Consider the following 27,123-nt stretch of genomic DNA (forward strand, 5'->3'; position numbering starts at 1 on the left):
TTGGATCTGCTCTTCTTGGTGCCACGTGGCCAAGGCAGGGCTGGGCTCTGCTCCGGGTCCAGGGTGTGATGGACCTTTCGGGTCAGTTTTTTCAGGTCTCTCTAGAACAGAAATCTCCTCTGTTCCGTTGTTCTGTGGCTTCTGCTGCTCCAGAATTTGTTGGGAGTTCTTCTTTACAGGTATTTTATGGGCTGTGGGGCAAGAGCTAGAGTATATTCATCTTTCTACTCTGCCATCTTGGCTCCACCCTGCCATGCATGTCAGTTTCAACATGTCCAGAACAGAACCTCATTATCTTTCAAACTCTTCCTCTTCTCAACTTTCCTATTACAATTGAGAGCATTGCCATTCTGCCGTCATACAGACTCAGATCCTCAGCATTAGCTTTGACTTCTCCTTTTAACTTGCCCCACTTACCCAGTCTTTTGTCAAGTCTTGGCCTTTCTACTTTCACCTCATCTCTTGCATTTGTTGAATTCTCTCCACTCACACAGCTGCCACCCCCTGGTAGAAACCCTCATCACTTCACACTAGTCTGTTGCAGTGCCTCTGCCTCAGTTCTCTCCCTACTCTAGGTCCTTCACAGTGTATTTCCCAGGTGCAGGGGATCATGTCACACAACCCTCCACTCAGCCAGATCTCCCTTCTCACCTCCATCTCTTGGCTTCATTTCAAATTTCACTCAAACCTCAACTTCTTCAAGAGGACTTTCCCAGACCCATAGCCCCCAACCCCTGCACTCATCAGTCTCCTACTCCCCTCCTTCCCTCTGGGAATACCTTCCATCATATACATTGTATCAGTCTTGTATGTACATTGTTATTTACATGTTTCTCCATCTATTAGAATTTGAGCCTCCTGAGACAAATCCTGTTTTTGCCTTTCTTTGTATCTATTCCCAGTGCTGAGAACATGGGACCTTGTGCTTAGTAAATGCTTAATAAATATTTGACTTACTTCCTGCATACTCTAGGCAAGTCACTGCTCTAACTGTTGTTGTGTCTGAATCCCTTTCCTTTTTCTGTTCCTGGGTCAAAGAGTATACACAGTTTAGTAGGTTTTTGGGCATAGTTCCAGATTGATTTCCAGAACAACTGGACAAGTTCACATTTGATGTGATAGAACCCATTTGGATTCCTTTGCCACAATACACAACAGGGCATTAAAGTATTTGTTTTCTTGTAGCCCCTCCAAAATTTGTTATTTTTCTTTTTTTTGTCAGTTTTGTCATTTTAATTGAGGTGAGTGCGACCTCATAGTTGCTTTAATTTGCATTTCTTGAATTATTAGTGATTTAGAGCAATTAGAGCATTTTTATATATATGATAGCTTGATTGATTGATATCTTCAGTTTCTTCCTTTGAAAATTGCTTGTTCATATCTTTTGATTATTTTGATTATTTATCAGTCAAGAATTGAAAACTCCATTTTCCTACATATATATATATAGATATAGATATATATACATATCTATATATCTATATCTATATCTACTGTTCCTCACCCATAATCCCCTACCTCGATAAAGAACTGAGAAATGTACATTCTCTTATTTCTTCTTTGAGGCCAAGCTTGTTCAGTACAAATTTATAACCATTCCAATTGTTGTTCTTTCCACTTATATTATTGTTGGCATTGTATATGTTGTTTTCCTTTTCATCAGTTCATCTAAATTTTTCCATAAATATCCATCATATCATTTGTTTCTTACAACATATTTTATTACAACCATGTATCAAAACTTGTTTAACCACTCATTAATTGATAGGCGTCTACTTCATTTTCAGTTCTTTGCAAATAGAAAGACTTGTGGCTCTAAATATTTCTTACCAGATGTATTTTATTGCAATTTCACTCGTTCTTAGCTTGTTTCCTATTGTGGCACTTGCAGTTCTCAAGTCTGATGAGGCTGGTGGGTACTTCAGACCATCATACTTAATAGAACATGTATGACATCTTTCTGCATCCTTGTATATGAATTTATCTGTGGATAAAACTGTTTTGTACCAAGTGTCCTTGTCTCTTTCCTCAAGTTCCCAAGTATATTACCAGTGCTTGTGAAATGACCGCAGAAATGGTGGCAGCCTTGCAGACTGTGTTGGCTTTGGGTCACAAGAGGAACAGCGGCATTCCAGCTTTCCTTACTCCAGTACTAAAGAATATCATCATCAGCCTGGCCAGACTGCCGCTGGTGAACAGCTACACTAGAGTGCCTCCCTTGGTGAGTGTGCTCTGTTTCCTTTTTCCATGGGACTACCATATCATTGACTTGGAAGCTTTGTGGCAGTTTTCTGAACTGTGAAATGGGGAGTAATAATGGCCCCATACCCCCAAGTTTGGTGTGAGAATTAAATGAGATCATATTTGTAAAACATTTGCACAGTGTCTAGCACAAAGTCGGCACTTAATAAATGCTTGTTCCTTTCCTTTTCCCTAAGACACCTCTACCTCATTGGGTTGTTGTGCGGACGGTGCTTTGGAAACTATAAATCAATATGTAGATAGGAACTCATTTTTAAAGCCCAATTCAAGTGCCACCTCCTTCTTTATGTCTTCTCTGATTTTTTCAACTACAAGCTCTGTCCTCCGTCTTAAATCTCTTATATCATTCTGTATGTTTGAATCTCACTACCTATGTACTTTTCACTTGTATTATAATTATTAATATATTTATCTTATCCTTCACCCTACTGGAATGTAATCATCTTCAGGGCAAGGAATGTCTCTCATTTAATTTTTTATTTCCTTTCACTAGCCCACTTAGATAGCTACATGTTAGGTGCCTAATAAACATGTGTTAAACTTATATGAGTTATTAATGTTGCTAAGTTTCATGGTACAATGACATAAATGCTTTATGAATTTGGAGCAGCTGTGTCAGTAATGTCTCAAAACTAGAGCTGAGTCTAGTAGGTTTCATAGTGCTAACCCAACTTGATATAATTTATCCATTAAGCACACAAATAGGTTTTATCGAGACTTAGTTATCATTAATGAAGTCTCAAATCTCTTGAGTTCTTCCATTCTCTCTGTGAAAAGTCACCACAGCTTCATTAAGATAATTCTATTTCTTTAATATATCCCAACAGGTATGGAAATTAGGATGGTCACCTAAACCCGGAGGGGATTTTGGTACAACCCTTCCTGAAATCCCTGTAGAATTTCTTCAAGAAAAGGAGATCTTTAAAGAATTCATCTATCGTATTAATACCTTGGGTACGTGTCTTGCTGAGACATTTTGATTAAGATGATGGGATAATTTTGATTCAAGCATATGAGCAGAAATGTTTCATTATACATTGATTTAGATACTGTAATATATATTCTTTTACCTTATAGTTTTCTGTGGGTAAGAATTCAGTTTAGCAGGTATTTATTAAAGCTTCTGCTATGTTTAGGGTACTATTTAAAATACTTGGAAAGAGAAGACTTTTAATAGTACATAGTTCCAGATTTTTATAGATGACAAACCAATAGAAGGATATAACCTATTCACAGATAATTATAATGAAAAATAATACATGATGAATGCATAAGAAAGGTGGAAAGTACTCTATGAGATCCTGAAGCTCTGGGGAGGCTTCTTTTGGCCATCTGGCTTCTCTTCAATTACTACTCTGTCTCATCCTCCATAGGTACTATTCTAAAGCTTCTTTTAAAAAAATCTCTATTTACTCCTTTAACACTTTACATACTTATGATACATACTTATGACATATGCCCTAGCCTTTTAATTCATTGTGAAGATTGTTTCTTTCTAATAAAAATCTTCCATATCTTTAAAATATGTTCACAAGATTCCAAAATCCCCTTAAGCCATCATTCTGTATCACTCCTCACTTTTTTTTAGCCAAATTCCTAGAAAGATCGTCCACGTTCATTGCTTCTACTTTCTCTTCTCTCACTCTCACTTCGCACTTTGGCTTCTGACGTCATCACTCAGTTGGCTTTCTCTAGAGTTCTCTCTTGTCAAATCTGATTTTTTTTCTCTGACACTGGACTACCCTTTCTTGTATACTCTCTCCTTTCTGGTTTTTTATGACCCTGCTCTCTCCTGGGCATCTGCCTGCCTTTCTTACCACTCCCCTTTCTCTACTTTGCTGCTTCATCATTCATATCATTTCCCCTAATCTTGGTTGTTTTTCATGTCTCTGTCCCAGGCCTTGCTGTGTTTCTGTTAAAATTCAGAGTAGAGAGATTTGAGGCAAGGACTCTCATTTTAGGAGGTTGTTGTAGTAGTTCATATGAGAGGGGATGGAGACCTGGATTTGGCTGGTTGCAGTATGAGTAAAGAGAGGAGGATGAATGTGGAAGATTTAGAGGAGATTGAATGGACATGGAGTAGCTGATTAGATGTGGAAGTAAGGGAGAGGTCAGGATTAAGGATGACTACAGTATTGTCACAATGATTACAACCTGAATAACTGGAAGAATGATAATTTGCTTAACAGAAATAGGGAAAATAGGTGGAAAGATTGGTTTAGAGGAAAGCTCTGTTTTTGACACATTGAGTTTTGAGATGCCTATGAAACATCCTGGTAGAAATATCCAGAGTATTGATGATCTAAGCCTGGAATTTAAGAGAAGAGAAATGAGAGAGCTGGCTTTATAGATTTGAGCATAGTCTGCTTAGAGGTAACAGTTAAATCCATGGAAACCAATGAGTATAGAGAGACAAGAGAAGAGAACTTTATCTGTTCTCCCTTTTCTTCCTACTTCCACAATGTCATCTAGGCCTTCACCTGAGCTATTTTAATAGCAGTGCTTCTATTTTCTCTCATCCTCCACCCAAAATTCCTCCTTCACAGAATTGTCAGGCCAACCTCCCTTATATATAGATCTGATCATATTTCTTCTCTGCTCAAAAATCCTTAGTGCTAGTTTATTAGTGGTGAAATAGCTACTTTTTCTGGAATTTAGTGCCCTCTTTGATATGGTGTAACCCTGTCTTTCAAGCCTTTGAAGACGTTGACATTTTTAATCCTAGGACCTTCTTAGGGATCTTGAACTGGTCAATCCAGCTCTCTAGCATTCAGTTTCCTTTAGAGTCACATGAAATGTTTGGACTCCAAGACCTCTGAAAGACTTGTCATTTGGAGTCCTTGGACCTTTGTGAGTGATCCAAAAATGGACTTCACAGCCTCTCTAGGCCCCAGGTTCAGGCAGAGTCCAGTGAGGGCCCTCTTAAGGCCTTGTTACCTCTAGGTCTTGGAACCTGAAGGTGGTCACATACAAGTCCTTGAAGGTCCCTAGGCGTCTGTTTCTCCTATACTCACACAGGGGTTTGGCTCAAAAGCTTTTGAAACCCTTGACGTTTTGATTCCTAGGATCTTGTTAGTGATCTTACACTGGGATGTCCAGCTTTCAAGGACTCAGTTTTCTTTAGAGTCATATAAGGGCTTGGATTCTGAGGACTCCAAAACACTTGTTACTTTTTTGTCCTTGGACACTTGTGGGTTCCCCTACAATGATCATTCGGCTCTCTCTAAGCCTCTGTTTCAGGTAGAGTCCATGGAGGGCCTTCTGGTGTAAATGCCCTTAAGGTCCTCTTTGCTCTAGGCCTAGGGAACCTGTAGGTGATCACATTCAGGCCCCTCAAGCTCCTTTATCTTCATTTCCCCACCATCTTCAATCACACAGTAGGTCTGGCTCTAAAGCCATTGAATGTCTTGATATTTTTCATCCTAGGAGCTTGGGAGTGATCTTGCACTTGTCTATCCAGCTCTTTAAGACTCATTTTCCTTTTGAGGCATATGAAGTGCTTGGACTCTAAGGCCTCTGAAAGTCTAGTTACATTTATTCCTTGGACCCTTCTGACTGATCATACAGTGATCATTTGGCTCAGTAGGCCTCAGTTTCAGGAAGATACCTGGGAGGGGGGTTTGTAGTCTAAATGGTCTTAAGGCCTTCTTACCTCTAGGTCTAGGAAATTGTCTGATCACATGCAGATCTCTGAAGCTCCCTAGGCCCTTTTTCTTCCTATGGTCATAGCTAGGTGGGCTGACTCAAAAACTCTTGGAATCCTTGACATTTTTAATCCTCGTATTTTTAGTGATCTTACACTGAGCTTTACAGGACTCAGTTTCCTTCCGAATCACATAAAGAGTTTGGACTCTAAGGCCTCTGAAGGACTTGTCACTTTTTGTTCTTGGACACTTGTGGGTGCACATATAATGTTCATTAGACACTCTGGGCCTCAGTTGTAGGCAGAGTGCTTGGAGGGGCCTCTAGTGAAAATGCTTTTAATTTTCAGTGCCAAAGTTCCACTTAATGACTGGCTTAGAGTGATTATCAGTAGCAACAGTTTCTCTTTCCCTTTCCAGCTTCATTTAGTTATTTTTTAAAAGGACCATTCCCTGACTACTTCTTAAAGAGGCCTATTCACTCAATGGGAGTTACAGCCCTCTAAGTGAATACCTGAAAAGGCCAAGGTCCCCCAGCGCATCCTGGGCCATCTCCAGTAATCCTGATGAATATCTGGTCTCTGGATCCAGATGGCTCAGAAGAAGAAAATGAGACTGGTGAACTTGTACAAACCTCCCTCAGTCTGAAAACAAAGTTCAGTGCAAGTCACGTCATCATTTCTCTGATATTATGATCTTCCTCAAAAATGAAGGATGAACGCAACAATCCTGCTATTAAATCCTTATCTCATATTGCTCTCTACATCCTCGATGCTCTTTCCAAATTGAATTATTAATTGTCTTCCCATGGTGCTCCATGTTTCCCCTCTTCTAAATTGTTCATCTTTTACACTCTCGAATTCAGTTTAGCTTAGTAAACATTCATCAAACATCCACTTTGTGCACCCTGTGGATAACAAAAATTTAAAAATAAAAAAGCAAATGAACAATCCATGCCCATTAGGAACTTACATTCCTCCTAATTATATCTTTTCTTCTGCTTTTTCCTTTTTCTCATTGAACCTAGTTAATTCATATAATTAAATTTGTTTTCTGTATGTTTCTTTGTTTTCACCCTAGTGTAAGAGAATTATCAGTAATCTTGTATAGCACTAACAGTGGTGATCTCATTAGCTGTCATCAGTTCAACTCATCTCTATGAAGACTGTCTTGCTATTTATTATTCAACCCTAGTCTCTCTCCTGAGCTTCAGTACCATACTACCAATTGCTTATTGGACATTTCCAACTGGATACCCCATAGGCATCTTAAACTTAACATATCTAAAACAGAATTCATTTTTTTGCTATTAAATGGTTTCTTACAGTTAGAGATTATCCTGTTCTTTTTATTTGTATCCCCAACACCTAGCATAATATTTAACACATAATAGGTGCTTGATTGTTGACTACATCAGATTGTATGCTGCCTTGGTGGGCTGAGGAAGGGAAGGGTGGGAGGGAGGGAGAAAAATTTGGAACTCAAAATCTTATAAAAATGAATCTTATAAAAATTTACATGTAATTGGAAAAAATAAAATATTATTGAGTGGGGAAGAATCCCCCAAAATAAAAAATAAATACTTGTTGATTGAATGGTTGGTATAATCCTTTGTTCCTTTAACCTTTCCACATAACTTTTATTTTCTTGAATTGTTTTTGTCAGTATTCTTTAAGTTCCTGAGGTTCAGCTTTGAATTACAGGACTCAAAATTGTTCTGATAAGAATCATATGATTTAGAGTTGAAAGAGATCTCAAAGTTCTTCTTTTTCAAATCCCTTATTTTGCAAATGAGGAACCTCAGGCCTAGAGAGATTATGTTATATTTTTGGTCACATGATTAATAACTGATAAAGTTCAACCTAGAATTAGGCTGCTAACCCCAGATCCAATGCTCTTTCAATTAAATAATACTATTACTTGTTTCTTTTAATATTCCTTTTTGGATGTGAAACCTGAACATTCCTTCAATAAAGGCCAGCTAGTTTAGTTTGAGTTTACTAGTTGGATAAAATTTTCTTTTAATATTCCTAGGATGGACAAGTCGTACTCAGTTTGAAGAAACCTGGGCGACCCTGCTTGGTGTCCTTGTAACTCAGCCTATTGTGATGGATCAGGAAGAAAGTCAGCAGGAAGTAAGGCTACAGATACCCTTACTGTGAATGTTTGAATTCTGGGTGGATTTGGCCTGCACATTGACCTATTATGATCCGGGCCATATTTTGGGGCGTTTCACCCTAGTTTTGCCTGGACTTTTCCTCCATTGGACTTACTAATGTCTGCTGATTGTTGGTGAATTGATGTGAGTGAGGGATTCTGCCCCAGAGTGTATTGTAGCGTGAAGGCCTGTCCCAAGAATGAGATTTTGTGGAAGATTCTCCCCTTTGCCTGGGTCTACATTTGGGGTCATTTTCTTGCCTCTGCTGCTTTCCAGGTATGCAGTGGCATTGTTCTGGGCAGACATACAGAGGGTGGAAAGAGTTTTCTCTCTGCTAGAACCCAGCCTAGGCTCTCCTACCGTGAATGATTGAATTCTGGGTGCATTTGTGCTATACATTCACCGTTTGTGACCTGGAGCACAGTTGAGGGGTATTTTGGCTTAATTCTGCTGTCTTTCCATCTTTGGGATTTCTAACTTCTGGAGAGTGTTGGTGGATGGAGGTGAGGGAATCTGGCCCAGAGTGCAATGAAGGCCCCCCTGCTGTGAAAGCTGCTGCCATCGATAGCATTTTTTAGAAAATTCTCCTTCCCTTTGCCTGTTTCTAGATTTCAGGCCTTCCTTCCTTCCTTCCTTTCTTCCTTCCTTCCTCCCTCTCTCCCTCCCTCGTCATCTTTCCCAAAACCTTAAACACACTGCACTCTGAAATCCATAGATTGCCCACCAGCAAGTCCCTGCCCAAACTCCACTTAGTGGCTGTTTTCTGGACCCTTCTGGCTTCAGAGTGATTCTCAATAGTACCTGTTGCTCTTTCCCTTCCACCTTGATATACTTATTTTTTTTCCCTTTTGCTCATTAAAGGGGCCATTCCCTACTTCTTAGAGAGGCTTATTCACTGAATGGCCTTGCCTCACTCTAAGTGAGTACCTGAATAGGCCAAGGTCTCCCATTGCATCCTGAGCCTTCTCCAGTCATTCTGATAAATATCTGATCACTGGATCCAAATGGCTCAGGAGGGGAAAGTGAGGCTGATGACCTTCATAGCCCTCCCTCACTGAAAACAAAGTCTAGTGCAAGTCATGTTATCATTTCTCTAATGTCATGGTCTTCTTCGAAAACAAAGGACAAATACAGACAGACTGTATCCATTGCATGAATATGATTGACTTAAGAGTTCATTTTTAAGTTAAAGTTTGATAGATATTCAAAACCTTTGAATGCTTTAATAATCAGTAGCAGGAGGAGTAAAGCTGTATCTCTGATATTACCCATTTTCTAAGGAAACCAGATAATTTCTTCATTTATATTCTTGTGGATTGGGAGAAAATTGACAGTCCTGTTTATTCTTCATGTAGTACCACTGAAATTAAAGATTTTTAAATATTATGGAAATTATAAAGATGTTGATATTATTCCGAAAGTTCAAATCTTTCTGAATTTTGTGTATTGGTCAAGACAAGAATTGTATGGAGGTTATGATGATGACAATCTGTTAGAAAGCATTTATGAATATACCTCGATGGTTTACTTTTCATGAGTCATTTTTGATGGCTTATTAAACTTCCTTACTATATTAATGAAATTAAACACTTTTAAGCCACTGTTATATGCACTGCATTGTATTTGATAGACATGTAGACATTTATATAAGGCAGTCTCTGCCTTCATGGAATATATAATGTAGAGGACATGACATTTAAAAAGACAATAAGAATGCATGTAGTACCTGAGAAAAGTACAGAGAGTGCTTTCAGAGTTTGAGGAATGAAAGATTCTTTTTGACCTGGGGATTAAGGAAATGATCCATTGAGAAAATGACCTTTGAGTGAGATCTTTAAGGATAGATTTTAAAGACTGAATAGGATTTAAAGTCAGTTATAGTGAGCGGATGAGGAGGCATGGAGAACAGCTTCATCAAAGGCTGAGAAGTGGTAATACTAGTTACACATAGAAAAGTCAGTGAGTGGGAATATTGATTATGTACAAGAGAATAGTATGAAAAAATGCCTGAAAAGGATGGATATTGCTTTATTGTGAAGGGCCCTAAGCATCAGGCTAAACAGATTATTTGGTAGTTAGGGATTACTGAAAGGTTTTGAGCTGAGGAAATTTACTCGATATCACAGTATTCTGAATCTTAGAAACTGTCATCAGGCAAAGAAAAGTTTTAAATGGGGAGACTTAGTTATGACTAAAGGTGAAAAAATATAATATTGCAGAATATAGACATACACAACACTATCGTGACATCTCTGATTTTAGCAAAATAGGGGAATAGTTGGACATAGAGAAATTCAACAAAAGCATTGATAGAATTGAGGAGATAGTTCCTATAAAGATTATTTTACATTTTGTCATAATTGAGCCATCCTTGTTCTAAAGAATATAGACAGTTTTAAATAAGGTTATAGATAGTTGTATATGAGTGCATGCTTAGCTGAGATGTCATGGTTGATTTGCATAGACAGAATAGAATATTGGCCATCTTGGGAAATTGTGTGCTTTCAGCAGTATACTTCAAGAAATTGTACTTTTTTTCTAAATGTAGTTCAAGGACCGCTAGGGAGGAGCTCTCAGACCCTTTTACAGAGTCCACAAAATAAAAACTTCATAATAATACTAAGATGTTTTAATTTCTAATATGGTAACTTTCAATAGTTATGAACCACATTAACAAAAGTTCTTTTTGGAAGTCCCCAGACAAGTAAAGGAGTCCGGAGACCAAAACGTTGGACAATCAGTGTTCCAAGTCTTATCATTGTAGTCAGATTTGATTCCCTCAATCTTCTTGTTTGTGGGGCAAGCATTATTGACTGGTCTTATTCTCTCCTTTGGGTTCATTCATAAGACAGACTCCTTCTTTTTACAGGAAGATACTGAGAGGACCCAGATCAATGTTCTTGCAGTACAAGCCATCACGTCCTTGGTGCTAAGTGCAATGACCCTTCCTGTCGCAGGCAATCCAGCAGTGAGCTGCTTGGAGCAACAACCCCGGAACAAAGCCCTTAAAGCTCTGGATACAAGGTACAGTGCCCGTGGAGCAGGTGAGAGGGGAGGCCATGCAGAGTGGTAGAAATAATGCTGCAGTCATTGGGTGGTAGAATTGAGAACTGGAGCAGAAGTGGAGACCATAGAGCTCACCGGGGCCAGCCTTCTCATCTGACTGCAGAGTTGCTTAAACGGTTTATTTAGAGTGACATAGATGATAAGAGGGCCGTGCTGGAGATTGCAATCTGGCCCTCCCTGCTCTCTTATCTTGAAGCCTCCTGTATTTGTAGTCCTGTGATCATGAGCAGGTCTTATGACTTCTCTGAACCTCAGCTTCTTTGAAATGCATATGATACCTACTTTACAGGGTTGATGTCGGAAAGACATTTCTAAACTTAAACTTTAGAAAAGTGATTTTTTACTGTTTAATGATATTAAAGGTCTGGGTGTCTTTTTTTTTTCCTTAAATTATAAAAATAGTTGTCAGTAAAAAGAAGTAAGTGGACTAAACGTAGGGCAAAAACATTACCCCAAACTTCTAGCATGTACTTTGTATCTCCATCAACAAACTTGGTCAGAAGATTGAAAAACAATGTTGTCCCCATCCTAAGGGAACTTACATTTATAAGGATGACAAGATGTGCACAAATAAGCAGAACCAGATTAATTAATAAACAGAAAAAGAAAATGCTTTCTCCTTTTGCCTTTCTTGGTTTTGCCACATTGACCTGCTTTCCTTCTTTCTTTTTTCTTATTTAAAAATAGTTGTCAATATTATGCTATTTTACTGCATGAGTACTGGTTTTGATGATTTCTCTTTGCATTGCCTAATATAGGTCTTCTGTTTTTCCCTATTTTCTTTATATTCATTTTTTAAAATGGTATCATGATATCCCATTACTTTTATTGACCATAGTTTCTTCAGCCATTCCACAGTTGTTGGGGAATAAAGTCTCTCTCCTCCCTGCTCCCCTCCCAGTTATTTGCTCTTACTTGGTGTAATTGTATGGATAGCTCAATATTTCTTTTTTATGATTTCTTTAAAAAGTTTCCAAAATTTGTTGTTTATTTTTAACACTCTTTAAATTTTGAGTTCCAGATTCTGTCCCTCCATTCCACTGTGTCACCCCCCCCTCCCCACTGAGAAGGCAAGCAAAATGATATGTTATGCATGTGGAATCATGCAAAAACATTTTCATATTAGCCATATCATGTAAAACAAAAACAAAAAAACAAAGTGAGAAAATTATACTTAAGTTCATCAGTTCTCTCTCTCTGGAGTTGGATAGCATTTTTTCATCATGAATCCCCTGGAATTGGCTTGGATCTCTGTATTGATTAGAGCAGCCAAGTCTTTCACAGTTGCTCATCGTTACAATGTTAATGTTACTGTGCACGATGATCTCCCAGTGCACTTTACTTTGCATCAGTTCATATAGATCTTGCCATGTTTTGTTTTTTCTGAAGCCACTCTCCTCTGCTGCTGTGGCTGCTGCAGGTTTCTCCACCCCCTTCTACTCTCCCACACTAGTCCTACAGGTTTTTTTCACTGACCTTCCAATTTGTTCTCAGCGTTTTGGGGTCCTGAAGTCTGGAAACTGCCACAGGTGCAAGAGATTCAGTCTCCCCGTAAGACCTGCTCAGGTCTTATCTGTGCTGTCATGGCCCATACTGGACTGCGCCCTGCCCCCAGTGTGGTGAGATAGACACTTCCCAGTGGCCTTGCAGGCTGTCTTGGGCTGGAGATTTGCTTCACTCCATCATTCTGTGAGTCCTGCAGCTCCACAATTTGTTTAGAGCCATTTTTTTTACAGATATTTGGCTGGGCTTGGGGGCAGCACTCTAGAAAGTGTGTGCTGTTACTCCACCATCTTGGCTCTGCCCCCCGATTTTTTTTTTCTTCTGAAAACTGCTATTCCTATCATTTGACCATTTATCAATTGGGGAATGGCTCTCATTTTTATAAATTTTATTTACTTCTCTATATATTTGATATACATATGTGTATAACTTTATATATTATTTACATACTTAGTATACAAATAATATAATTTTAATAACATGATAATTTTATGTTTTTATATATATATATATACATATATATATATATACCTTTATCAGAGTAACTTGCTCTAAAATTTTTTTTTATTATTTCATTGTCTATGATACCTTTTAGTTTCTCTGCTTATGTCTTTTAATTGGGTCTGGTTTTGTTTTTGTTTTGTCTGAGATCATAATTGCTACCCTTGCCTTTTTAACTGTAGCTGATACATAATGTATTTTGCTCCATCCCTTTATTTTAAACTCTGTGTCTTTATGTTTCAAGTGTGTCTCTTGTAAACAAAATATTATTGGATTCTGCTTTCTAATCCATTCCACTGTCCCCTTCTATTTTATGGGTGGGCTCACATCATTCACATTCACAGTTACATTTACTAACTGTTTATTTCCCTGTATCCTGTTTTCTTCTGTTTATCTTTCTCAGTCTGTGTCCCTGTCCCTCCTTATATTCTGTTTTGCTTCTAACCACTCCTTCCCCTAAGCTACCCTCCTTTTTGTCCTCCCTCTCCCTCCGTATCTCTTATTCCCTTCCCCTCTTAATTCTGTTTTGCATGACAGATTTTTGTTTCCCTCTTTGAGCAAATTCCAGTGCAAGTGAGGTGAAAGAAATTGCCTGCTATTTATTCCATTTTCCCCTTGACTATAAAAACTCTTCCTTTTGGGCCTTTTTGATGTGAGAATTTTTTTTTTCCCATTCTACCTCTCCCTTCTCTCTTCTACTAATGCATCTCACTCACTCATTTTTTTAGGGGGAGAAGAGGAAGTCTTTCCAACATAATCAACTCACATTCATGTCCTCTTTCTTTGTAGATTCCTTTTAACTGCCCTAATAATGATAAAGTTCTTAGGAGTTACAAGTATCATCTTCTCATGTAGGAATGTAAGCAGTTTAACCTTATTGAATCCCTTTTGACTTCTCTTTCTGGTTTACCTTTTTCTTATTCTTTTGAGTTTTGTATTTGAAAGTCAGATTTTTCTATTCATCTGATTTTTTGATCAGAAATGCTTGCAAATTCTCTATTTAGTTAAATATCCATTTCTTCCTCTGAAGGATTATACTTAGTTTTGCTGGGTAAGTTATTGGATGTAATCCCAGTTCCTTTATCTTCCAGAATATCACATATTTATCTCTCCTCAGTATATTTCTAAGTCAGTTGCTTTTCAGATCAATATTTCAAATTATCTTCTATTTTTTCATTCTTTTATCATTTTGTCTTTTATTATTTGTTTTATTATTTCTTGATATTTCAAATCTTTAGTTTCTACCTGTCCAATTCTAATTTTTAGTGAAATTGTTTTTTCAGTGAGCTTTTGTACCTCTTTTCCCATTTGGCCAATTCAGCTTTTTAAGGAGTTCTTTTCTTCAGTGAAATAGTGTGCCTATTTTGCCATTAGGTTAATTCTGGTCTTCAAAGTGTTATTTTCTTCATTATCTTTTTTGTGCCTCTTTTACCTAGCTATTGAATTTCTTTTCTTAGTTTTCTTGTATCATTCTTATTTCTTTTCCCAGTTTTTTCTCTACCACACTTATCTTTAACCCTTCTATAAATTTTCATTTGACTTGGGTTTGATTAACTTTTTCTTTGAGGTATTGTTTGTAGATGTTTTCACATTATTGTCTTTTTTTGAGTTTTTGTCTTGGTCTTCTCTGCCATTATAGTAGCTTTTTATGGTCAAGTTATTTTTTGTTGTTTGTTCATTTCTCCAGCCTGTTTCTTGACTTTGAGCTTTATGTTAAAGTTGCAGTCTGCTCATCTAAGGGATGGGAGACAGTATCCCAACTTCAAGCTGTTTTGTGCTCTTTTTTTTCAAAGCTAGTTCTGGTGGTCTGCAGCATTTTGGTGCTTTCATAGTGTTGTGATCCTGACAAAAGTATGCTCACTGCTCTCTTGGTTTGTGCTTGGGTCTTTAGCCAAGCAGGGCTTCTTCTGCTCTGCAGCCATAAGTGCTAGCACTCCTCTGGGTCCTTGCACTATGACCAGGTCCCCTACTATCTTATAGTGCAAAGTGCTAACACTTCTCTTGGTCCTGGAACTGTGACTAGGTACCCTGCTCTCCTATGACTGTAAGCACTGGTACTCCCCTCTGCCTTGAAACTGTGACCAGGGCTCCTACTCCTTTTTGACCAAGTACCAGCATTCCCCTCTGCCTTGGAACTGCAACCCAGAACCACTTATGGTCAATAGAGTTGCCACTCAGTGCCAGCTTTACCTCATGCCAGCAAAGGATCCCCTGTAATCTCTTTCTGACCAGTTTTCTGACTCACTTACTGATTCTGGACTGAGAGCTCCTAAAGCTACTGAAGTTTCTGCTGTTGCAACTGCCTCTGACATCCACTTCTGGTGGTGCTGCCACTACATGCACTCTAGACAGGCACCCATCTGGATGCTGCAGACCTCTCCTGCCAATCTCCTAAGCTGTCTTAGACTGGAAACAGATTTCACTTTGACCTATTGTTGGCTCTGCTTCTCCAAAGTTTGATTTGAGGTGTTACTTTAAAGTTGTTTGAAGGGGAATATTGGGAGTGTTTATCTGAGTTGCTGCCTTTCCTCTACCATCTTGGTTCCACCTGTGATGTTTTTTGAGAAATAGTCTTAGCATTGGAATATCTAAATTGAAAAGTATGGTGAGTTCTGCAGTCATACTGTATATTGCTCTCTTATTTTCCAAAATGTTTTCTCTGTCTAGTGTTGTTTTTAATAATTGCAACTTAAGGCCAGCCATTTAACCCATTTATCTCTAGTGTTTGTCAGTTAACAGTACTTAAAATCATATGGTGTTAGAATAGAGATTTTAATTTCTGGACTTCCTCAAACAGGGTATCATAGGTAAAATGCTATAATAATTGTAAGTAAAGTGTTTGAATAATTAGAATTTCTGTCACATGATGAAGGCTAAGAATGGGATGTTAAAAAGTGATTTTAAGTAACAAAGAATAGGGAAAGTTTGTAGTGTTTTAAGAAGCAGCACATTAATTAAAATCTAAATAACAATAAACATTTATTTTTGTGAGAGTTAAATTGGTATCAGAAGTTGCTAAGATTTACTCTAACCGAATAATGGAGAAAATTCTAATGTTTTTCATTTAATTTAACATATATATGAAGTGTAAGATACCATGTTAGGTGCTGGAAATACAAAAATGAAAAACAGCATTGTCCCTTAGTGAATTTACATTCTAATAAGGGGGATAAGACATGTACACAAAGAAATAATACAAAGTAGAACATGATGAACATAAAGGAAATATCTCAGAAGGTGCTCTATGAAAATTCAAAGAAAGGGAGATCACTTTTGTCTGGGAGGGTGAAGGAGAAAGCAATTGGGGAGGGGTGGGGGAATCAAAGAAACTTTTTATATTTAGTATTTTCAGGAGTTCTATTGAGGGCAAACAAAATGTTGACTAACCCTTGTGTTTGACAATAAACCTTTTAGGTTTGGGAGGAAATTGAGTGTTATCAGGGGAATTGTAGAGCAAGAAATTCAAGCGATGGTTTCAAAGAGAGACAACAATCCCACACATCACTTGTACCAGGCTTGGGATCCTGTCCCATCTCTGTCTCCAGCTATGTCAGGTATGCATGGAATAAATCCGTTTCTGTGTGTGATCACGGTCATTACTTACTAGTGATATTATTGAATTTCTGCAAGTTTTAGATCTAAAACATTTTCCTGTGACTGAAAAACATCAGCTTTAAGAACCCCACATAGGGATAATCGTCTAAGAAGGAGCCGTCAGAAGAAACAATAAATGACTCTTTCCCACCACAAATTCAGAAATATTGCTCCCTCACACATAAACCAAGAATTTATCTTTTAAATCTGGCTCTGCAAAGAGTGTTGTAGCTTAAATAGGGAATACACAGACACCTCTCCCCACCATGGTTTTCCAAAAATCTCAGTAGAGTGCTTAAAACTTGGGGATACCATGTGTGTATATTTATACACAGACACATGTACATATGCATATAACATATTTAGAGATCTGTAGACATATGCATATATGCACATATTCATATATTCATACTATACACACACATACATGTACACTTTTTATGCTTTTAATGGGACAGATACCTGGCCAGGGAGACCTGTTATCCTTATTCACAACACTTAATGGATCAAACTTCTTGGCTATTGAACACTGTCTTCACCCCACAATATCCTTTGGGTGTCATGTGACTAAGATAAAGTAATTCCCTGATCAGTTACTATGACATAAACACAAAATGTATGTTAAAAACTTTTGTTAATTTAGATTAACTGTGAAATAATTGTACAGCAAGAACTTCCATTTCTGTAATGTCTTAAGGTTTGCAAATGTTCACAGGATTCCTGTAAGATAGATTATCAGTTATCATTCCTCACATTTTACAGTTGCAAAAGGAAAGAAAATAAGCTGAGTATTGGACTGGGGATGACCTTGGATTGATGTATGCTAGCTTAATATTGCAAAAGAAGAAAATGTCAACTCCAGGATGAGTATCAGAGGCTAAAGGATTGATGATGGAGCAACCAAGCTTCTTTTATACTAGTTAGAGTCAGACATAGGTGAGAGAAGAGAGAAAAGCTAGCCCAGGGCTTCAAGGCCACAGGTGGCCCTCTAAATCCTCAAGTGCAGCCCTTTGACTGAATCCAAATTTCACAGAACAGATTCCCTTAATAAAAGGATTTGTTCTGTAAAACTTGGACTCAGCCAAAAGGCTGTATCCAAAGACCTAGAAAGGCAGAGGCGGCCTTGAAGCCACAGTTTCCCCATCCTTGGACTAAAGTGTATTGTCCAAGATCATTGAGAAAGACTTTCCCTGTTCCTCATCAGCTTAGGGAAACAAGTGCCATTTGTGAGTGCCAAGGAATAAGTAGGATATAATCATTATTGCTTTTCTTCATTATTCTCTGTGTCCTGGCTCCATTTTTCTCATAACCTGATGGTTATCAAAGATCTTGAAGGACTCTGATTCATCTAATATGCTATTTATATACTCTCTCCAGAAAAACGAGGAGCTTTAGTACCACGTAGTATATAACCAGAATTTTAAGTATTGAGGGTTGACACATATGAATGATTATATTGAAATGTTATTTCAGATAGAATCTATTATGTGTTCTGCAGAAAAGCTAGAAGAGGATAATGAATTTTTTTTTGTAGGTACCCTTATCAGCCACGAAAAGCTTCTGCTTCAGATCAACACTGAACGAGAAATGGGGAACATGAGTTATAATCTGGGGCAGGTTGGTTGACATCTCTACCATCATTTCAGTATTTTTTTTTCTTTTTTCTTTTCCCTCCAACTAGTAATGATAATAATAACAACGATAATACTAGCCAGCATTTTTAAAACACTATGCATATGTGATTTCATTTGTTCCTCACAACAACCCTGAGAGATAGGTACTGTTATTAACACCCCCTATTTTACAGGGAAGTAGCGGTTAAGTGATTTGCCCAGGCTCACACAGCTAATAAGTGCCTGAAACTGGATTTGAACTTAGGTCTTCAACCATGAATAAACTGGAGAAGCAAGGAATAGTGTATTTATCAGATCTATGGAGAAGGGAAGAATTCTTTACTAAAGGAGAGATAGAAAGCATTATGAAATGCAAAATGGATAACTTTGATTACATTAAACTGAGAAGTTTTTGCACAACCAAACCCAATGCAACCAAAATCCGGAGGGATGTAGTAAATTGGGAAAGAATTTTTACAGCTAAGCTTGGGGATAAAGGCCTCATTTCTAGAATATGTAGAGAACTGACTCATATGTATAATCATACAAGTCATTCCCCAATTGATAAATGGTCAAAGGATATGAACAGGCAATTTTCAGAGGAAGAAATTAAAGATATCTATAATCATATGAACTTAGGTCTTCAAAACTCCACCTCTAACACTCTATCTGTTCTGTGACTAGCTGTCTATAACCTGTGTTCTATAATTATGACCTATGTTGTCTGTAATCAGACCTTAGTTTCATTATCATTAAAATATTATTAGTTCTGGATGAAAAATAAACCAGATAAATATCTTTTAAAATGGAAGGTAAACAACATTCCTTTACAACCTAGAAGTTATGACAAATTTATTTAAACACCGAAATTTATTTCCTCTTAAAAATTAATTGTTGATCAGATAAATTAGTCTGTGAGTTAGCCTTTTCTATTTTTTCAATAGCCAGAATCCTCTGTGTGATGCAGGAATTCCTTCCATAGTGCCCCTGAAGAGGGTTGTCTTATCTCTTCATGAACGCAATCTATTCTACTTTTGGACAACTTGAATTTTTACAAGGTTCTACCCTATGTTAAGTAAAGAGTTCCTTCTTGTAAATTATACCCTGTGGTCCTAGTTCTACCTTCTAGGCCTCTACAGATTGCCTAATGCCTCTTCTACTTAAGATATTTCAAGACAACTGTCAATATTCCCCTTCCTCCTAAACTCCCATCATCGACTTTCTGCATTGGAATGCTTACTCTCATTCCTTCTTTTGTTGAATGTTGTTAAATAACCATGACCTTACTTTTAAGGCTCACCTCAACCCCCTTTCTGCAGCCTCTGCTCCCTCTACCCTCCCTGCTATGCTCTAGATCACAGGTGAGTTCAGTGTGTTCTCCACTTCTATTGTAACCTCTGCCATGTAGAAGTGTCTGTGGTGCTCCAGCAGAGGTGGGCCCTGCATGGAAGGGAGAGCCATGCTTCTCCCTGTGGGTCCTGTGAAAGTCTCATTAGTTTTTTTGGCAGCCACATCACAGCTTGAGGGTAGAGAAATCTACAGAGGTCTAAACCTCCGTAGGGACAAGTACAGGGATGGGAGTAAAGATTACTACTGTCCTGCACATCAGAGACTTTAGTACATGTTTATTGTTGACCTGGAATTTAAAAATTCATGATTTTTGAATCAGTTCTGTTTTAGTGTTTATTGATTGTCCAGCAGGTGACTTTTAATAGTTAAAAATTTGGTTGGTTTTTTAAACAACATTTTAAAAAAAAACCCTATATTTTAAAGATTTTTTTGCTACAGTATTATTGCAGTCAGAAAGCACTGCTCTCAGATTTGAGATACTTGCATTGTGCCCCTGTTGTGCCCTTTACATGCCATGTGATTTTAAGTAAGTCATCCATCCCACCTGGATGTCAGTTTCCTCATCTGTAAAGTGAGGCTTGCTCCCCTCTGGCATGGGTGGGGATTGGTAGTACAGACTGTGGATGCCAGCCGTTGCATATGCTGACAGATGAAGTTGTTTTGTCCATTGGTTTTGTTTATCTTCTTTCCTTTGTTAAAAGAGTGGGTTTTATTGGAGATAGGGCGGAGCTGGTTAAATTAGCAGTTGCTTGTGGTATGGAACACAGAAGACATAATCAATAAAACTTTTTTAAAATGGGAAGGTTGAATTAGTTAAGTTCATTTTTAAATCCCTTCAAGTTCCAAATTTAAACTCAAATATCTGGTTTAGTGTTTTCTTCCTAACCAATGAAGGAAGTTTTGCCTTTGGAACTAGAATGCTTATTTGATATGTGGATTATATTTTTTGGGTGAGAGTCTACTGGAAACAAAATTATCAGGGCTTACCATTTGATTCCCCCACTGGAGACTTTTTGTACAGTCATTGATGGGGCCATTGGTTTAAGAGAAAATAGGATCTTAGAATTAAGATCTGGAAGAGAATTTAGACATCAAGAAATTCTGAGTATAGGCACATTAATAACCTTAATAAGGCTGTCATCTTGAATATTAATTAAATTGTTAAGAACATTTATTTTAAATATTTAGAACTATTTCCTTTTCAGTTGAAGTCCTAAGAAAAGGATTTTCATTTAAATAGACCCAAGGATAGGAATTAGATCTGTGATTTCATTAGTTGGTAGAACTCTCAGAGAGAAATTTATCCCTTTTTTGCAACTCATAGAACTAGAGGGTTGCTGAAGACTTCCCCAGGGTCCCCTAGCTGTTATGTATCAGTAGGGAATTATAAACTTAGCTCTTTCTGTTTTCAAGGTTAGCTCTCAAATATGCCTTGCATACTTAGCACAAAAACAGGCAGTTTATATATGGTACTGGAACTAGGAGAACAAAAAGGGCTCTTGGACTTGGAGGATTTTTTCTACTTAGTCACTGGCCTAAGTCACAGGGTCATCCTTCCCTGGAATTCACCATTGCCATCGCTTTCCTTTGGGCTTCCTTCAAGTCCAGCTAAAATCCCACCTTTCTCAGGAAGCCTTTCCTGATCCCTCCTAGTGCTAGTGCCTTCCCTTCGTCAGTTATTTCCTATTTATCTTATATACAGCTAGTTTTTCTTCAACCTCTCTTATTTTTAAAGTCCTTTTAAGCTCTTCCAAAAGCTTTTTTTTTGGCTTGTGACCATTTGACATTTTAACGTAGGAGTGGTTTTTAAATTCACTATCTTTTGAGTATGAACTCAGATCTTTCCTATCCCTATAGTAGCCATCTATAGTCAGGTTCTTTTTTCTTTGGTTGCTCATTATTTTTAGCAGCTTATTATTATAGTCAGGTTCTAGACCCAAGGTGTGGGGGATCATGCCTTAGTCTTTTAGGCTTTTTGTACTGTTGTTTTCTGAGCATTATCTCTGGGCCCTACCTTGGTCATTCCTCTTGCCCTTTAGCCATGGCTGGGGCCCCCAACAATACTGTGCTGCAAATGCTCTTGCTCCCTATCATCCCTCCTGTGACTTGAAACTTCATCTCTCTTCTCTGACCTGGAACTGAAACCAAGGACTCAGCTGTCCTACAAGGGCCCACGGTCCCAGGGTCCTGACTCCTCTGCTACCGCACTCACTGGCTGGTGAGCTCATTCCTCCTCACCCACAGCTGCAGCCTGGGATGATATCTGGTTAGCACACCCAGCCCTTGCATTCTGTGACCTCAGAGTGCTTCAGTCTTCCCCTGCTCAGCTGTTGAGTGCCTACCCTCTCTCTGACCTGGCTCCCTGCAGAGCTTGTTGTTTGTTGATTGATGGAGTCTGCCTGGAGGTTTTCCACTTCATGTGGGCAGAACCCCCACCCCTGGAGGTCAGTTTTCCTAAGGTCCTTCCAAATTGTCTTAGGAGGGCAGGTGCCTTACCCTAACTTTTAATTATTTCTACTGCTCGAAGTTTACTTTGAAGTGATGTGTTGTCTTGTTTGTGGGAGAAATTTCATGAGCCTGGTATATTTTGCTTTACTCTACCATCTTCCCAGAATCCACTCTGGTAATATACATTCTTTTTTTAAAATTTATTTCAACTTTCCACAAAATTTTGAGTTCCAAATTTTCTCCCCATCCCTCCCCTCATCCCAAAGTGCTGAGCATTCTAATTACCCCTACCACCAATCTTCCCTCCCTTCTAATATCCCTCCCTTCCCTTATCCCCATCTTCTCTTTTGTCTTTCAGGGCAAGATAAATTTCTGTACCCCACTACCTGCATTTTCTGCCTCCCAGCCACATGCAAGAACAATACTCAACAATTGTTCCCAAAACTTTGAGCTCCAGCCTCTCTTCCTTCCTCCCCACCCATCCCCATTGGGAAGGCAAACAATTCAATATAGGCTATACATGTGTAGTTTTGCAAATGACTTGCATAATAGTCATGTTATATAAGACCAACTACACCTCTCTCCATCCTTTCCTGGCCCCCATTTCCTCCATTCTCTCTCTTGACTTTGTCCCTGCCCAAGAATGTTGACCTCTAATTGCTCCCTCCTCCCATTGCCCTCCCCTCCATCATCCCCCCCACACTGCCCATCCCCCTTCCCCCCACTTACCTGTATTATAAGATAGGTTTTCATACCAAAATGAGTGTGCATTTTATTCCTTCCTTGAGTCAAATGTGATGAGAGTAAGCTTCATGTTTTCTCTCTCACCTCCCCCGCTTTTCCCTCCATTGAAAAGTCTTTTTCTTGCCTCCCCCATGAAGGACAATCTACCCCATTCCATCTCTCCCTTTCTCCTCCCAATATATTCCTCTCTCACCCCTCAATTTCATTTTTTTAGATATGATCCCTTCCTATTCAACTCACCCTGGGTGTGTGTGTGTGTGTCTGTCTGTGTGTGTCTGTGTCTGTGTCTGTCTGTGTCTGTGTGTCTGTGTGTCTGTGTCTGTGTCTGTGTCTGTGTCTGTCTGTGTGTGTGTGTGATCCCACCCACTACCCAGATACTGAAAAAAGTTTCAAGAGTTACAAATATTGTCTTCCCATGTAGGAATGCAAACAGTTCAACTTTAGTAAATCCCTTATGACTTCTCTTTGCTGTTTACCTTTTCATGCTTCTCTTGATTCTTGTGTTTGAAAGTCAGAGTTTCTTTTCAGCTCTGGTCTTTTCATCAAGAATGCTTGAAAGTCCTTTATTTCATTGAATGACCATTTTTTCCCCTTAAGTATTATACTCAGTTTTGCTGGGTAGGTGATTCTTGGTTTTAGTCCTAGTTCCTTTGACTCCTGGAATATCATATTCCACACCCTTCGATCCCTTAATGTAGAAGCTGCTAGGTCTTGTGTTATCCTGATTGTATTTCCACAATACTTCAGGTCACCCTGGGCTGGAAATCTCCTCCACTCTGTTGTTCTGTGGCTTCTGCTGCTCTAGAATTTGTTGAGAGTCTTTCTTTACAAGTATTTTATGGGCTGTGGAGGAAGAACTAGTGTATGTGCATCTTTCTACTCTGCCATCTTGGCTCCCCAGGGAATTCTTGACACCAACCTGAATAGAACAGAGTTTCTCTACTGTGGAATGCTATGAAATGAGCCTGGGTAGTAAGTCAGACTGGAATCATATAATAAAGAACCTAGAAAGCCCATGCAGAAGAGCTCAGACTTGAAATAGGTCTGGGACAGCAAGCGGGGTGGGATTTATTTGTATGGAGTTGTTTTCCGGGCTCAGCCTAGATTGGCAGTACCTGAGGGTTCAGTTCCCCTTTGAACCCTGATGGCTCACAGCTGTGCTGAGTCATGTTGGTTTCATGCCTGCTGACTCTGAGCCCATCAGAAGCCAAGTTTTCATTATATATAATGGGAGGTTAGTATTTGACTTTTGGGGGTTTGCTTATGAGAAGGATCTTGTGAGTGGCTGTATGTTCAGACCTCACCCTTCCAGCTGCTCAGATGGAAAGGCTTTCTTGATCCAGGGATGTATGTAAATTGTACGGCAGCATTACTTTGATTCAGGCAGTAAGAGACTTGTCTGTTGGTCTTCATCTCTCTGCTTATATTTTTCTTTTTGTTGAACTGATTAAAGTGATTGTTGAAAGGCAAAAGTTACCTTTCCTTTTATAAACGCAGATTTAAGAACCTAAGATAGTAGGGCTCCCTGCCCCCATATATGTTGGGGTGCTTACTGAAACAATGTCTCAGAGTCAGCACATGATAAAATGTACAATGATGTGTGTGAGATGTTTTTTAAAGGTTATGGTGAACTGAAGTTTTCAATGAAAAGGCTTTTCCAAGGCTTTCTTGTGTCACAGGTGTGAATCTGAGTTCTTGATGTTTATTTATATGCTAGCAGGGAACAGACTCTGTCAAGGTCTGCCAAAATGGAAAGTCTTCTGAACAAGCCTAACTTGCACTGGTCTTTAACTATTGTACAAGAATCACTCCAGAGAAGCTAATCTCTAAATACTGTATTAGAAATGACACATTGTGTTTGGTCAGAAACTCAGAAGAGTTGTGTCCTACAGAGGGGAAGAAGGTTGCCATTTGTATTCCCTGGAGGGAAGTCTTATATTAAAAAAATCATGGTCCTTGAAAGTCATTTATTCCTCTGACCTTCTTTATTGAGGGCACAATTCAGTTCTGTAAGCAGTTGATAGCTTTCATTTTTCCATCACCTACATTTCTCATTTATCTGTAATCTCAGGACTTACTTCTAGCTGTGTTTGCATTGACGTGAGTATTCTCTAAAACAGCACAGACTGCAGTCCAGCCACGGTTTCTTATCCTGTGGAACTTAGATATGTCTTCCAATTCACTGCTAGGGGTTGACCTAATTCTGCTTGTTTTAGTCCTCGGGACTTTCTGTAGGTACTGGTTCCTCATACACTCTGTATGATTATAATGCTTTCCTTTATATAAGGTCATACTTTTTTGATTATATATAATTCTTACCCCTCCACGGGCAAGTAATTAAACCTACTAAGTGATTATATCTTTCATTTATATCTTCAAGGTCTACTTCCTAGTGTTTCATAAACCACTTAATGATGTGCAGTTACATACTATCTATCTTTTAAATGAATTTTTATTCCAGTTTTGTTTTTTAACAGTTTATTAAGAATTTGCAAAAAAGATAAACAGGTAAATATTCTGTCCCTTCAGTCTGTTATAAAATAAAAATGTACTTTTCCTTCTTAAAAAAAGGCGTATTGTGTATAAAATCCTGCCTTTTCTGTTCTTAGACTTTCATAAAGAAATTCCTTAATATTGTTGGTTAGTTATTTCAGTTATGTCCAACTCTTTGTGACCCCATTTGGGGTTTTCTTGACAAAGATACTGAAGTGGTTTGCCATTTCCTTCTCCAGATTATTTTACAGATGAGGAAACTAAGGCAGACAGTTTCTTCTAAAAAAAGATTTTCTAAAAATTTGGAATTAGATATATGACTATAGTTATTGATATGTTCATTTGTTTTATTAAAAAATTTTCATTTATGAATTTGCCTCCCACTATTCCTTTCACTATTGGAGAAAATTTTTAAAAAAACAGAAAAGAAAAATAAATTTCTCAATACGTAGATGTGCGGTCTGGAAAAACCTGACTAGAAAGTATGTATTTTTGCCTTGTTCAAAAATGTATATCTACATTTTAAATTTATCATCTGACAGGAAGTGAGTGCTATGTTTCATCTTCATTCTTTTGGACTCATGGTTACCATTATATTGATCAGAATTTTAATATCTTTTAAGAGTTTTTCCCCCTCTGTAATGTTACTTATTCTCTTCTCATTCTGCTTCTTTTCGATCTTGTGCTCATTTTGATGTATATCACTTCATACAGGTCTTCACAGTTTCCCCTGAAACTTCTTTTCCCGTATTGTTGTTGTTTAGTTGTATTTCAGTCACGTTCAGTTCTGCGTGACCCCATTTGGGGTTTTCTTGGCAAAGGCACTGGAGGAGTTTACCATTTTCTTGTCTAGGTCATTTTACAGATGAGGAACTGAGGCAAATAGGGCTAATAAGTAACCTGCCCAGGGTCACTCCGCTGTGGAGTGTCTGGGACCAGATTTGAACTAAGGTCTTCCGTGCTGCAGGCCCGTGCTCTCTTTATCGTGCCGTCTGGCTACCCTGGAAATCATATAACGTCTGGTGCGTCTTACTAGGTACGCTCCCTAATGCTTTGTTGCTTCTGTAGTTAGTTAAATGAAATTCTTCTCATTCTTCCCTTTGGGTTCTTTTGGTGTGATAATGATTTATGTCTATGGATTTATTTCATATCCTGCAACTTTGCTAGAATTACTGTTTCAATTGATTTTTATTTGACTCTCCAGGATTCTATATGTACATCAGCATATCATCTGCCAAAAGTGATCATTTTGTTTCTTCTTTACCTATGCTTACTTCCTAAATTGTCCTGTTTTGGTAATGCTAATATCCATGAATTTTTTTTCTCCAAATGCTCAGTGTCTTCTTTTTCATGTATCTTGAGGATCAGTCCATTGACACCTTCAGAATTGTCCCACCTCTGCTGTGAGCATGTTTTACGTATTCATAGCCTATTCCAGGTGTTCTTCCAGACTTTGGTTTCTTCTGTGCCATTTCTGCTTTTTTTCTGCAGCACATGAAGAAACTTGGTGCCTTCATTTTTATTATTGAAGAGAACAGTTGGTTATAGTATTGTAGTTACTCAAGTGGTTGGTTGGTAATGAGATCCTTTACATGGAATGGCATTGAGGATAAAGGAAAGAACTGATGTGAGAGATACTACGGAGGTCCTATGAAAGAGCAGCTGTCTGCTATGGATGAGTTTAAGTCTCCAGGCTCAAAAAAACTACATCCTGGGGCACATATACTAAAAGAACAGATTTGATAGCAGA

The 27,123-nt window shown here is 38.3% G+C and overlaps 1 protein-coding gene across 2 annotated transcripts in view; it reads left to right on the plus strand.

Moving 5' to 3' along the window:
* HTT (huntingtin) overlaps positions 1 to 27,123 on the plus strand; it is a 220,444-nt gene that overhangs the window by 169,237 nt on the left and 24,084 nt on the right. For both annotated transcript variants that reach the window (XM_072620070.1, XM_072620071.1), the window contains 6 exons: positions 2,034 to 2,221; positions 3,090 to 3,216; positions 7,938 to 8,038; positions 10,931 to 11,085; positions 16,546 to 16,685; positions 18,260 to 18,342. In XM_072620070.1, coding sequence (XP_072476171.1) covers positions 2,034 to 2,221; positions 3,090 to 3,216; positions 7,938 to 8,038; positions 10,931 to 11,085; positions 16,546 to 16,685; positions 18,260 to 18,342 — 794 coding nt within the window. The remainder of the gene's footprint in view (positions 1 to 2,033; positions 2,222 to 3,089; positions 3,217 to 7,937; positions 8,039 to 10,930; positions 11,086 to 16,545; positions 16,686 to 18,259; positions 18,343 to 27,123) is intronic.

The sequence above is a fragment of the Notamacropus eugenii genome, chromosome 6, assembly GCF_028372415.1.
Source record: "Notamacropus eugenii isolate mMacEug1 chromosome 6, mMacEug1.pri_v2, whole genome shotgun sequence".
In the NCBI taxonomy this organism is placed as follows: domain Eukaryota; kingdom Metazoa; phylum Chordata; class Mammalia; order Diprotodontia; family Macropodidae; genus Notamacropus; species Notamacropus eugenii.